Source organism: Raphanus sativus, chromosome 6, assembly GCF_000801105.2.
Source record: "Raphanus sativus cultivar WK10039 chromosome 6, ASM80110v3, whole genome shotgun sequence".
Lineage (NCBI taxonomy): Eukaryota > Viridiplantae > Streptophyta > Magnoliopsida > Brassicales > Brassicaceae > Raphanus > Raphanus sativus.
The window spans coordinates 34135204-34149046 of NC_079516.1; the positions used below are offsets into that span (position 1 = coordinate 34135204).

Sequence of the window (13843 nt, forward strand, 5' to 3'; positions counted from 1 at the left end):
GGAGTTGCAGTTTACTAAGTGTTAAAAAGAACCTTCCGTGTTTCGAAAGGAGGTAAATGGAGAGCTTCTACTTCTTGCAGTTTATGTAGACCACCTGTTTGTCACAGGTACAAACATTGATGTGATCCGGAAGTTCAAGAGGGAGATGTCTAGTCAATTTGATATGAGTGACCTAGGGAAGCTGTCCTATTACCTTGGGATAGAGGTTCATCAACACGAGGAAGGGATAACCTTAAATCAGAAGCGATATGCGTTGAGAATACTACAAGAGGCAGGCATGAAGAACTGCAATTCGTGTCATATTCCAATGGAGGCAGGCTTAAAGCTTTCGAAAGCTTTGGAAGAAGATGAGATCAATGCTACTTGTTATAGAAGGAACGTTGGTTGCTTACGCTATTTACTCCACACCCGACCTGATTTGGCGTTTTGTGTAGGGGTTTTGAGTAGATATATGCAGGCGCCAAGAGCATCACATGGAGCAGCAATGAAACAATGTCTAAGGTACTTACTGGGAACTACATCGTATGGTATCACGTTTGCACGTACTGGTTCCAAGAAGATTAAGATAATGGGATACAGCGATAGTAGTCATAACGTCAACGAGGATGATGGGAGGAGTACCACGGGACATATATTCTATGTTGGAGAGAGTCCTATTACTTGGTGTTCACAGAAGCAGGAGACAGTTGCTCTAAGTTCTTGTGAAGCAGAGTTCATGGCGGGGACTGAGGCAGCAAGGCAAGCCATTTGGCTACAAGACTTACTTGGTGAGATCATGGGCAGTGCGAGTGAACGAGTGGTCATCAGGATAGATAATCAATCAGCTATTGCTTTGACTAGGAATCCAGTATTTTATGGTCGAAGCAAACACATACACACTCGATTCCATTTCATAAGAGAGTGTGTAGAAAAGGAGCTGATCGAGGTCGAGCATATACCCGGACAAGAGCAAAGGGCCGATATCTTAACCAAGGCACTAGGGAGAACTAAATTCAAGGAGATGAGGGAGCTCATAGGAGTTCAAGATGTGTTGACAAAAGACTTCAAGCTTATGAGGGAGAATGTTGGATTAAACTTGAAGATTACTTGAAGTGCAAGTAATTATCCTAAATCTACCAAGTTATGGAATTAGATAAATACATTATGTTTATGAGTTATCTATTCATGTTTATCTATTAGGTTTAGGAACATATAATCCCTATATAAAGAGATACCTAGTTGTGGTATAACTTAAGTGTTGTGAAAGGGATTTAGAGAGCTTAAGTTTTTGAGTTAGTTTTTTTAAGCATATAATAAAGAGAGGCATTCTTTATACTTGATCCAGTTCGTGATTCATAAGTTTGAGTTCTGAAACTATACTTGCTGCTTAAAAAGGACGGTATTGTTACAACGTCCCACATCGGGCACCACACGAACATAAAAAAATTCAATATAAAGTTTCGTTGGTTTATCCACTTATAAGTTAATTTTTGAGTGGGTTCTACCTTTGGATTTTAGATAGACTAATTATAAGACACTTATACTAAATGATACTGAAGTTTAATGGTTTGGAATCATTGATATCATCATATCATGTGCGCTTTTGGTCTTATTTAACTTTCATTGGATTCATCTATGTAAATGTTCAATATACAGTAGTACTTTTTAATTAAAAATATTTGCAGTCGACGAACATCTAGGATCGAACATCAAACAGAGACATGATGGTTGGAGAATCAGAAAAAGAGTATGACTGTATGAGAAATACAACGTGCGACGTCTGTCATAAGAAATGGTTCCCGCTCGACGGCACAAGATGTATACCTAACGGTGGGTAATTCAACTAAGACATATTTATTTACCGAGTTGCCCCGCATGTTTTACCCCATTGCGATCACCCCTGTCACTAGGTTGCACTCAAGAACTTCACTTTCTTTTATATATTGTTATTCTTCTCTTTTGGTTACAAAGTCAATCGAACATGTGAAACAGTGAAAGTACTTTTAATCTTAATCGATCTATATTTGGTATTCAAATCCCACCATATGTAATGTAACCCAACAACATCCAATTTATTAACACGCATTAGGTTTAATTTTTGAAAAAGACTTTAGACTTTGTTGCATCTAGACATATATTAGATATCTGTGCACTAGTGAAAATCAAGCATTGCTATATAAAGAGATGCATATGTCGGAAGGTACGGTATACCTTTTCGGTTTAAAAAAATTTACCTTTTCTAGATAATTATGTATTTCTGTAAAAAAAATGAAATCGGATTTTAAGATTACTATAAATACAGGTATATAATTGTAAGATTATTTATTCACATAATAATAAAAAACCCTAAATAGATATTTGATTCTACACGTTTTTGCCTTTTGCTTTCGTCAAGTTTAATTCGCGTTTGTTCACAACATTTATACAAACGGTAAATTAATAAATGCCTCCAATTGGAATATAGTTGATGAGGACATAGTAGCTAAGAATGGACAAGAGTCATAAAAGATAAGAGTTTAAATTTTCTGAAACTCCCACCAAACACGAATACACATCATCAAGTTGCCAATATGATTCTAACAAATGGCGTCATCATCACAACATGCAGAAGTATAAACTCTCAAATTATATGAGAGTCTCTTAAAAATGATGAAAAATCTAAAACACATCATGTGTCACCCTCTATACTACTTGTAAACCAGTTCAACTATAGAAATAAGATTCCAATCAAGAATCAAAAAAGTTGTTGAAAAGGTCCATGGAAGGTGATGGAAGCTTTGGAGGACTAGTCTGTAGGATGGAGTTAAAGTCATTGAACAACGCAGACAAACCTTGTGGATCGTTCGGTGGTGCAACCGTAGAAACGAACTCCTCTGATATCAGCGGCAGAGAAGTGGGTTCCGGAGATAGACTCCCAGTATTGTAAAAATTTGGCATCTCAATAGCTCGGTTTTGATGATGGTGATGATGATGATATTGATCAGTGGTCTCTACACCACCCAAAAACCCTACTTCGTTCGAGGCATTAGCTTTCTCCATCACAGCATACCGAGCCGCCGGAGATAGCGAACTGCAGGATGTATCTAACGTTGCTGACACGTTGTTTGGTGCTAATATGGATTGACACGACGAGGATGAGGTTGTGGAGGTAGATGTTTTCCCTGTGAGACGTTGAACCAGTGCCATGAAATTATTAGGGTGTGTATGGATAATCTTGGGTGATACAGTGTATATTATCACCGGACCACGTAGCGGTTGTGACTGCAGCGGTTCTTGCTGGTGCAGTTGGCGTGATGCCGGTTCCGGTGGTTGTAGTCGTGGCTGTGGCACCAATGGTGGATTCTTGATGATCTTGTGAGACTCTTTACGAATTTTCAATGGAGTTGGTCTCGGCCCCAATATTTCTTTTGATTTTGGCGATCTATTATCCATAGATTCCACTTTATGAGAGGATAATTTATGAATAAATAGAGCTAGAGATGTGTATATAAATGTGAGTGTGATGATTATTTTTGTGAAGAAAAATGATTACGTGATGATTGGGGGGAAACTGGGAAGGTACATGAATGCCTGTATATATATGATTTGTCACTAGTGTATAAAAAGGGAGAAGAGAAAAGTCAAATGAAGAAAGCAAAAGTTTTCTATTATTATTGTATTTTATAAGTTTGTTCATGTCTATTTCTTACCAAGATGAGGTTTGGTTAAATGTTTTCCAGTCGTTAGAAAAGACTATCTTTTCAATGATGACTTCCAGAACTAGTTGTTACTCTTAATCCACGTTTATGGCTTTCCTAATTCAATTGATTTATCAATAATATACACCCGCTAGGTGGTGTTCATGTTGTTGTTTTTTTAATATCTTAGAATATAAAATAAGTAAATAGAAGAAATTACTTAATATCAAAATGGATTATTACTTGTGCGTTTCTTTTGTTTGCAACTTAATGAAAAATAGCAAATAAAATGGGGTTTGAATGTGTCCAGTCTTGAGGAAGTCAAAAGCTAAGAAGAGGTCATGAGTGCCACATCGGACAGTTTGTTGCTGACTTAGCATTAGTTTGTACAGGTCTTTTACACGGTTCCGCTCACCCAGGCATGACCCTGTTTCCTTGGACCATAATCAATTCAAATTTTCCCTTTGTCAAACTATTTTATACGAAGACAAAAACAAATAATTGTGGTCAACAAAAAGTTTGAAAATGTGTTTTCATATAATAATGTTTTCAAAAATCAAACAATTAGTAATAAGCTTTTCAAAATTCAAAAATGATTGTTAAGATATAGAAATATGAATCATGTCTCACATATAGTTGTTTACTAGTCTATGGCTCTTTGTAAAGAAAAGTAAAGTAAAGTAAATTTCTCAGACAGTTAGATGGATTTAATAGCAACTAGATTTTGATCCCACTCTTTTAAAAGATGGATATATTTTTCATTGAATTTTTTAATGAAATACATATTTGGACCAAACTTTTATCAATTGGAAATGATTATGTTTTAACAGAATACTAGGATCGGATCCACGCCTCTGCATAGGTGTTTTCTTTAATTATATATGTTTTAAACATACTAAAATGGTTATATTTTTATGTTTTAAACATGAAATCGAACGTCGTCAGCTTGTTTGTTCGTTCATATTTAGCTACTGTAATTATTTCCTAATGAGATGGTTGTTTTTTCAACTGTGTGTTCCTTGATATTTCTTTGACAATTAAAACACTAAAATGCAGCACCTTTGACTTTTAACTATACTTATTATATTAGATCTAGAGATGGTTATTTAATTTTGAAATTTGTATATAAAGATCAAATATTATTTTTATTATATTCGAAAAATAAATTATATTTAAAATATTATATATGATTTAAAACAATATTATTTGAAACAGAATGATAAGGTTGTGTCAGTTGATTGATATATTTTTAGTTATGAAGCTAGTGTAGAAATAGGTAAAGTTTTCGGAATATTATTGAGTTTAGGAAAATACAAAATTATCGTATATCGTTTCTCGTATATCGTTTCATAAGTGTATTACTATACATATCTATAGTATTATTTGAGAAGTCAGTTTCATAAATGTTGCGTTCACGTTTCATAAGTGTCTTCCACAAGCCTTGAAGCTTGTCAATAAGCTATAAAAACAATATATGTATTTGTGTTGACACATAATCTTTAAATTCTCAAATAAGTCCAAAAGGTTTCTTATATATTTACGACCCTAAAAGCATCTCCAAAAAGACACTTTATTTTAAAATTTACAAAACTTCATATTTGAAGTTTTAATTTGGTCTTCTCCAAAAATAAAATTTCAAACTTAACTTAAAAAAGCTTATATTTTATATTATGAACCTTATATTTATGATACTTAATTTAAAATTCATAAAACTTTATAAATTAATAGCACACTTATTAAAATATTAGACATATTAATTAACAAAATAACATAGTACAATATATAATTTTACATTGGAATACATAATTAAATATTAAATTACAAGTAAAATACTACATTATTCTATAAATCTATTTTCGTAATACTTTCATATATGATCAATTAGTGCATTTGTTAAGTTTATTTTCTAGTATTTTTTTAATCTAAATCTAGTTTTGAAAAAAACTTATTTTAAAGTTTTTATTTAGTTTTTTGTAAAAATTAAAAATTTAAAAGCAAATTAAAATATTATGAGTTATAAAAATTTAAAAGGTCAAAAGATTAAAGAACAAAATATTTAAAAATCATAAATATAATATTTAAATGTAAGGACCAAAATGCAATGAAAAATATGAAATTTCAAATTTGAAGTTTTGAAAAGTGAACTCTAAATTTGAAGTTTCACTACTCAAAACTTCAAATTTGATGTTTTGAAGTGTCTTTTTGGAGAGTAAAAAACTTCATATTTGAAGTTATAGAATTTTTTTTTTGAGATGCTTTAAAAGGGATAATTATTTTCGATTTTATTTGAGGAACCTTTTATTTTTTTTGATAAGTCTTATTCTTAAAAATAGTTTCATTTATGAGTAAAATAAATATACTATATGTTATGTACCGATATATATGATCGACATATTCTATTTCATCATTATCTACTTCTAGTTTGGTGTTTATTTTATAGTTAGGATAACTACATGTATCATGTTTATATACGACTGTTTAGTCGATGATCAAAGTAAGCTTTTCTGTTCATTATTTTATTTTTATTTTTATTTTTATTTTTTATTCTTTTTAAAAGGCTTAAAAGAGTTATCCCATAGAATCTCACGTTGTGTAACATGTACACAAGGGAAACTCAATAGGCTATAATGTTCCAAGCATCTAAAAGATTTTTAGCATGTTCATGAGGGGGAGAAATGACACTCCCGTGGTCCATGAACAACACTAAAAATCCGAATGACATGGTCTATGACCATGATAGAACTTGGCCGAATTCTTTGGGATACAAAGATCACTAGCTAATGCTTGGGAACACATGTATTTACATGTAATAAAAATATGCATCAGGACATATAAAGTGAGCATAGATATTCCCATCTAAGAATGATAAAGGGTCATGATCCAGACATAAACCATCCTAAGAGATTATATATAGACCACCACAATAATATGTGCCGTCTAGGATGGAACCTCATAAGAAGATGAGATAAGATTGGGAATATATGTTGGATATGAGAATGCTTTCTCCCACGATTTTATAAGAAACCTTGAGCCAAATATGGGTGATCAGATTAAGGCCAGGTTTACGGATTGCATGATTAAATCCGACTATCCAACATCAGGGGGAGAAAGAAATAAGCTGGTACAAGTATTAAAAAATGGAATGGTATTAACCATCCTTGTCTTGGCAAGATCCTCGGACCAGAGAATATGATTTTAAGACGTCCAAAGAAAGATCATACAAAGCTAGCTAAAAGAATGCCATACAGATTAGACCCGAAAAGAAAAGAAAAAGAATGACTAAGTCATACCAGCTTAAGCACCACGAAATTAATGTCCTAGAAGAGACATAATCAAGTTGCTATAGAATCTAAAGATAGACCAGAATGTTCCATAAGATAAGGAACCTCGGAAAGTAAAAGAAAGGTGCATAGAAATGACAAATCCGAGGTCATAAGAGAAACCAGACCAGACATTGAGATAAGGCTGCGCAGCTAAACATCTAAGAGACCAGACAATGTAGTTTGGGACGCCAAACCACAAGGTAATAAAGGTTCTTAGTAAGAATGAAATCTCTAATCGATTAGTTCATGTCTGGAACAATATGGAACACATACATAAGAGTGTCGACACATACATACATAAAAGATAAAGATGCATAAGAAAATAGCACTTGAGTTTTAAAAGATATAAGCGAGGATCAGAACCCACGAGAATACAAGAATGCATTCATAGATTGAAAGATTGAAACCGTGGGGATTTATAAAAGAGATGGGTGTATTGGCCATATATATAGAAACACCATCTGATAAGATAAAACCAGTGAAAAAAAAGGTCTTGTGTGGGAAAAAAAAAAGAAATCGTGAGACATGGACTAAGGTGTTCATATTCCTATTTAAAGCATTCAAGGAATGGCTTGATTACACAAGGATACTCACAGAGACCAAGGAACAGATTATAAGGAGATGTACTCCTATGTGGTGGATGCTACTACAAATTCGAAAATGTCTGGATATAAGTAAGAAAGAAATGTAGTAAGTAGCATATTGATCACTGGATAAAGAAATGATAAGAGTATCATAAAGATGAGAAAGGAAATTCTCATAGAATAGTTTTGTTTCTAAGCTATTCATGGACTGAAATAAGGCAGCTGCAAATGATAATGAAAGACTAAGAAAATACTTAGTACAATCAGTCCATAGATCCTTATAGGGGATATTATAATTCCTTGTGTTTATGTTTATAACAAACCAACCTAAAGAGAGGTTCAATGGTTCAATGATTTCAATGATACAAGTTATTGATTGATTTTGGACAGAATATGATGAGACTAGAAATCATAGCCGTGTATGAGTTGAGATCAGCACGCCACAATTACATGGTGTAATGTGAGATGGTCGCAGGGGAAGGCAAAGAGAACCATTAATTCTCATGCCAAAGACCATCTGGCTCCATACTTCCCAATCGTCCATAAGAATAACCGAAAGTAGTGTGGTGAATTGGTTCGGGCAAATTATAAACCATTGTTGTACAATTAGCCAATAAATCCGAGTGTATACTTGTGAATTGATTGATGTATCATCATGAATCGACCAGATCGACCAGCATATGTAATGCAGCTAATGGAAAGATCGACCAGCATATGGTAGTATCATAAAACGTGTGGCCAAGTACCAAATGAAGTATATGGGACTAATGAATGTCTATACATCAGTAAAGAAAGAAAGGAACCAATCATCATAAGAGTGGTCGAGGTTTATGATCCGACCAAGTTCCACCAAAGTATAAGGTGGATCACGCCATATAATTGCAGTATCATATCCGGACCATATCATTATGTCAGACTGCAATACCTTAGCCATATATGAGTATATTGGCGTGTGATGACAAAGTCCATGACTTAACATGTATATTTTCAAAAACATAGCATTATCCACGACAAAATGAAAGAAGTCATGAGACATCATCCAGAGATAGTGATCAGAAGAATGTCTGAGTCAATAATAAAATGAAAGTATCCACGGTATGGCAAAGCCATGAGACAAGAGGAACCGTGGGACATGAGATGACCTGCGAGAAAGATTTAATCGCAGGATATAGGTACATTCAAGTACTGGTCGAGTACTATCCGAGTACTAATTGAGCATCATCCATCCGAACAGAACATGAAGCCATTGTCGAGTGGTCAGCATCAAAGGAGCACGTCTTGACCATGTCCAAATGAAGTTCCAGAAGGCCGGCGAAATTACAAAGTATTACAAGAATCTCATCGACCAGATAGGAATGCATCGTCCAAAGATCTTCAGTGATGCATTCATCAGGGGGATTTCATGTGTTGTACTCTTTTTCCTTATCCATGGTTTTGTCCCACTGGGTTTTCCTGGAAATGTTTTAATGAGGCAACATCAAAAGCATGAATGAACCCTGAACCGGATGTGTCGATCAAGGGGAAGTGTTATGTACCGATATATATGATCGACATATTCTATTTCATCATTATCTACTTCTAGTTTGGTGTTTATCTTATAGTTAGGATAACTACATGTATCATGTATATATACGACTGTTTAGTCGATGATCAAAGTAAGCTTTTCTGTTCATTATTCAACACTATACATATTTATAGTATTATTTGAAAAGTCACTTTCATAAGTGTCGCGTTCACGTTTATTATATGATGGTTAATTACAAAGGTAACCTTAAAGAATTAGAATTATTATTTTGATTGTCATTAATAACAATGATTTCATGTTTACTTTTTCTTAGTAAAATTATGATTAAATTGTTAATTTAATTTCGTTTTTGATAAAAGCATATAAATAATAAAAAGGAAAGATTTGTAAAATATAAAAATAGATTTTATATAAAAAAGAATTATAGTTTTATTATTCTTTATGTTTCCTAAAACAACAATAATAAAATATCTGCAAACTTCAAAATATATACTTACATATATATAACGAGAGTTGAAAAATAAAATAATTAAAACATTATTTTCTAAAATATAATAATATTTTTATTACAAATATATTTGGATCAGATAATTACTAATCAAATAATTTTAAACAACATAAATGAGATTATAACTTATGATTATTTTAAAATCAAGTAAATTTGTAAAATGTGAGGCTGCAACAAGATAAATACTATTTTTATTATAAATATATTTTGATAAAGTGATTAGAATTTTTATAACAAAAATTATAAACACTTCCATTTTTTAAAAAACTTTAATTGAAAACAACATATATCAAATTATACATAACAAAATATATTTATCATCCTAAGATAAAAGTAAATACAATCTAATTAACAATATATATCAATTTATACAAACAATCCAAATATATTTTCAAATATAATATAATAAACTGAACTACATGAATTTAAAAAAAAATCCAATTTTAACGTAATAAAAATTGTTGTTTAATTTAAAATAATAGATGTAATTCAACATATCAAAAATAAATATCAGAAATAATACAAAATATTATATGTGAAATCACATATCTAATTAAGATATGAACATAATTATACATAATATTATTTCATTATCATATAAGTTACAAAATAACTTAAAACTTATATAACATACAAAAATCATATTTAAGAATTGCTATAATTCAATTATTACATACATTTTTATATACGTGCCTGAATATGGGAGAATCACCAGTATCCAATAAAATTTAAAGGTTGATATTAGAATTTAGCTTCTAAATCCAAGCATTCTTTGTTAACAGATATGTATTTGCATGCTTATTTCAGGATTGATGCAGACGATAATTATTTTGACATAAAAAATGCCAAGTGATAAGTCATAACCCACGTTAGACAGCGTATATTAAAAACAACAAATGTACTTGGTTTTCTCCGATTATGAAACTGCTGAAGATTACAAAATTTAAAATCACGGGTTTTTATCCAAACGATATAAAATTACGCAAAATAAATTAAACTAAGATATCCCTGCATCTAACTTTTGGTACGGTTTAGACTATAGTTTACAGATATGAGAATGACTTTACGAAGGAAAAAAAAAGTTGTCGATTTTGGTCTCGCCATATCAAAACGGGGGGGATGTTTGCTCTGAATATGACAAAAGTAGGTAGAAACAGTGATATTGCCTCGGTTGTATTCCAGTTAGCTTTAAAAATCAAATTGCTTGTTTTTATAAAGTTGAACTGATAAAACTTGAAATAAGCCAATAATGTAACAAAAACTATGGTGGCAAACTCGAAGATGATAAATTAAAACCATGATAATCTGGAAAAGGTGCCCTACAATGTTGTTTTGTAGACGCGGTAAAAGACAAAGGGAGGGAGAAGAAGTCCTTTGTGTTTGGTTTTGAGTTTAATATTGGTCAAACTAGAATCTCTAGATGACAAGGTCAATCTGTTTTACTTACTTATTGCTGGAAAGTGATTGGACTTGCAAGAGTCTTCGAAAATTCTTATACTTTCTCTGTTAAAAATGTTTATTCTTTTCTAAACTAGGTATAGAGTTCTTCTAACTTTTCTGAACAACAGTTACAAATACATTTGTTATCTAATTAATTAGTTTCGGATATGATTGAACGCGTATAATCTTAAAGGTCTTACGCGGTTCATCGAAATATTAAATAGTAAACAATTTACATAAGATATTAAATAGTCGCAAAATACTCTAATTCTACATAGCATGGACCCAGTCATAGACTCATAGCAATGTCAATAGTATATGACTGTAAACTAGAAACAACCCGTTACATCAAAGTTATTTTGTGTGTACTATGATTGTTTTTTTTCTTCAATGGTAGCTACAATATTAGTGTTCGGTTCGTATAAATTATATTGGCCCCGACTGAGGCAACAAGAAAAGATGTTTACGGTTAAAAATAAATATTTTTGTTTATTAGAATGAATTCTTTTACAATAATAAAGAATTTTATTTATTTTTTTATAAAAAGAAAGAACGAATTTAACCAAACGAATAACATAAAATGAATCAATACTTAACTTTTTCAAAACCTAAAGTATATTCTGTCAAGATATATATCATATATATGACTGATTAATAACAAACCCTGAATAAAACCTAAAATCGTATAAATAAATTATTCACAAAAGATATGATTTTACATTGGGCCTTGGTTAATATATATTGTTTTACTAAACCGATAAATTCAGAAGTCTAACCACCGATCATCCGAGTGTGGACACTGGACATATTTAGCTGATATAACTACTAAGTATGTTAGCCATGGATCAAGCAAAAGAAAAAGAATATAAACTATAAAGGACGTAAATGACTATAGACGGATTTTTTTGGTGAAAGTGAATCACAGTTTATAAGAATTTATCAGTAATCTACAACCTCATTATGAGTAAAAATGGACAGTAAAAAAACGAAATAATTAAATAAATAAAGAAAAGGAACTGCGGTAAAGTTCATGGTAAATTAAGTGGGGAATTCATCTTACAATAGAGGATAACATCTTTAATCTTCTCATCCCTTTCTTCGTCTACCATCGGACCACTAAGGAAAGCATTAGTGGGAGATGTTTTTATGGAGTGAACCAAGCTGCTCCTCCGTGAAAGTGTCTTAGATCTTTCCCGTTTATCGCCTTCAGCCGTAGTAGCGTCGAAGCACATAATCAGTCGCATAAACGATTTAATGAATCGAAAGCTTCTCCTACTTGTTTTTGCGTGTGTGACATTGTTAAAAGATTGGAACAATATCGACCTTACGAAATACGGGTGCACAAAGAGGCGGTGTTAGAGATGTCAAAGGTAGAAGATTTACGTTACTTTTTTCTCTTGTTAGTTTCCTATTGAATTGGGATAATAATGACTATATATAAGCATTAATGACTAAATTACAAATTTGTGGTCTGCCTTTTTCAAATTATGTTTCTATCCTAAAAGAGTTGTGTATTTTTTGTTGTAAAATCACAAAGTTCTGATATTTCTAGAGACCTTTTAGGACTACAAGGTCCGTCTAGTGATATTTGTAGTCAAAAACGAATCTGACATGAACCGAAATATTTTGGATATCCGAATGTATCTAAAATAGATATATATACCAAATTTTTTTAATTATTTTTAGATTTTATGTATATTAAAAATATCCAAAATATATAAGATACTTTTTATTTTTCCAAAATACTTGAAAATAATATACAAAATTACAAATAGTCAAAAGTAAATATCCAAAATAGCTAAGATATACTCAAAACACCAAAAATACTTAAACAATCTATTGATTCTTTATCCAAATGTTCAAACCAAACTAATTTATATGTTAAGTTTAGGTATTTTGACATTTGTTATTCAAATTTGTTTATAATGTATTATTTTATATCTAGATTTTGAAAAATTTAAAATATATAATGAATTTTAAAATTTTAAAAATAATTTAAATGGGTTATCCGAACTCGAACTGAACCCGCAAAGATCCGAATCGAATCCGAACCAAATTTTAGAAATACCCGAATGAAGCTGAAACTATTGAAACCCGAAATCCGAATAGATCCGAACCGAACCCGAATAGATACCCCAACACCCACCCCTCTCGGTCAATGGCGGCGACAGACTCTGACAGAAGTCTCAACTTGTCTAGGCTCTCTACATCGTACTTTTTGACTCTCAACCGGAGAAAAGCCCGGTTCGACCCATTTTTTAATTTATCGGTTTAAGCAATGGTTGGGAATGGACCGATTTCCATGTTTTATTTATGGGCCTTTGGTCCTTAAAGAGTTTTAACGGTACTAGATTCTTTCTCCGCGCTACGCGCGGAAAAGTGTGTTGATAGTTTATTTTCCGATCATATGTTTTAATGTTTGTGTTTGGAATGAAAGTGTTGTATTTCTCAAAGCAATGAGAAAGTCGGTAAATTATTTAGAGGTGTTCAATCCGGTAAAAACAAACTAATTATAATTGAACCTACCCGAGATTAAAAAGTAGTTTTAATTTGGTAATCCATAACATAGCGAATAGATGTGATTTTTAAGAAACCGCGCTATCCAGAATATTCCGAAGAAACGTGCTTTACTCAATTTTTTTATAAAATGATTATTTAAATATTTTGTTCCCCCAAAGCCTCAGTCATCTGTAAATGGAACACACTTATTTACATAATTAGATGTTTATATATTTTGGCCGAAGATATTCTCAAACCCCTAAATTTTTTTTCCTGATGTCTCATTCGACATAGGAATATCTTTCGTG

At 31.9% G+C, this 13843-nt stretch overlaps 1 protein-coding gene across 1 annotated transcript; it reads right to left on the reverse strand.

Moving 5' to 3' along the window:
* Positions 1-2590: 2590 nt before the first annotated feature.
* LOC108830011 (nuclear speckle RNA-binding protein B) lies at positions 2591-3540 on the reverse strand. The gene has a single exon (XM_018603625.2). It carries the CDS (start codon positions 3409-3411, stop codon positions 2707-2709), a length of 705 nt encoding a protein of 234 aa, XP_018459127.1. The 5' UTR covers positions 3412-3540; the 3' UTR covers positions 2591-2706.
* Positions 3541-13843: the final 10303 nt, after the last annotated feature.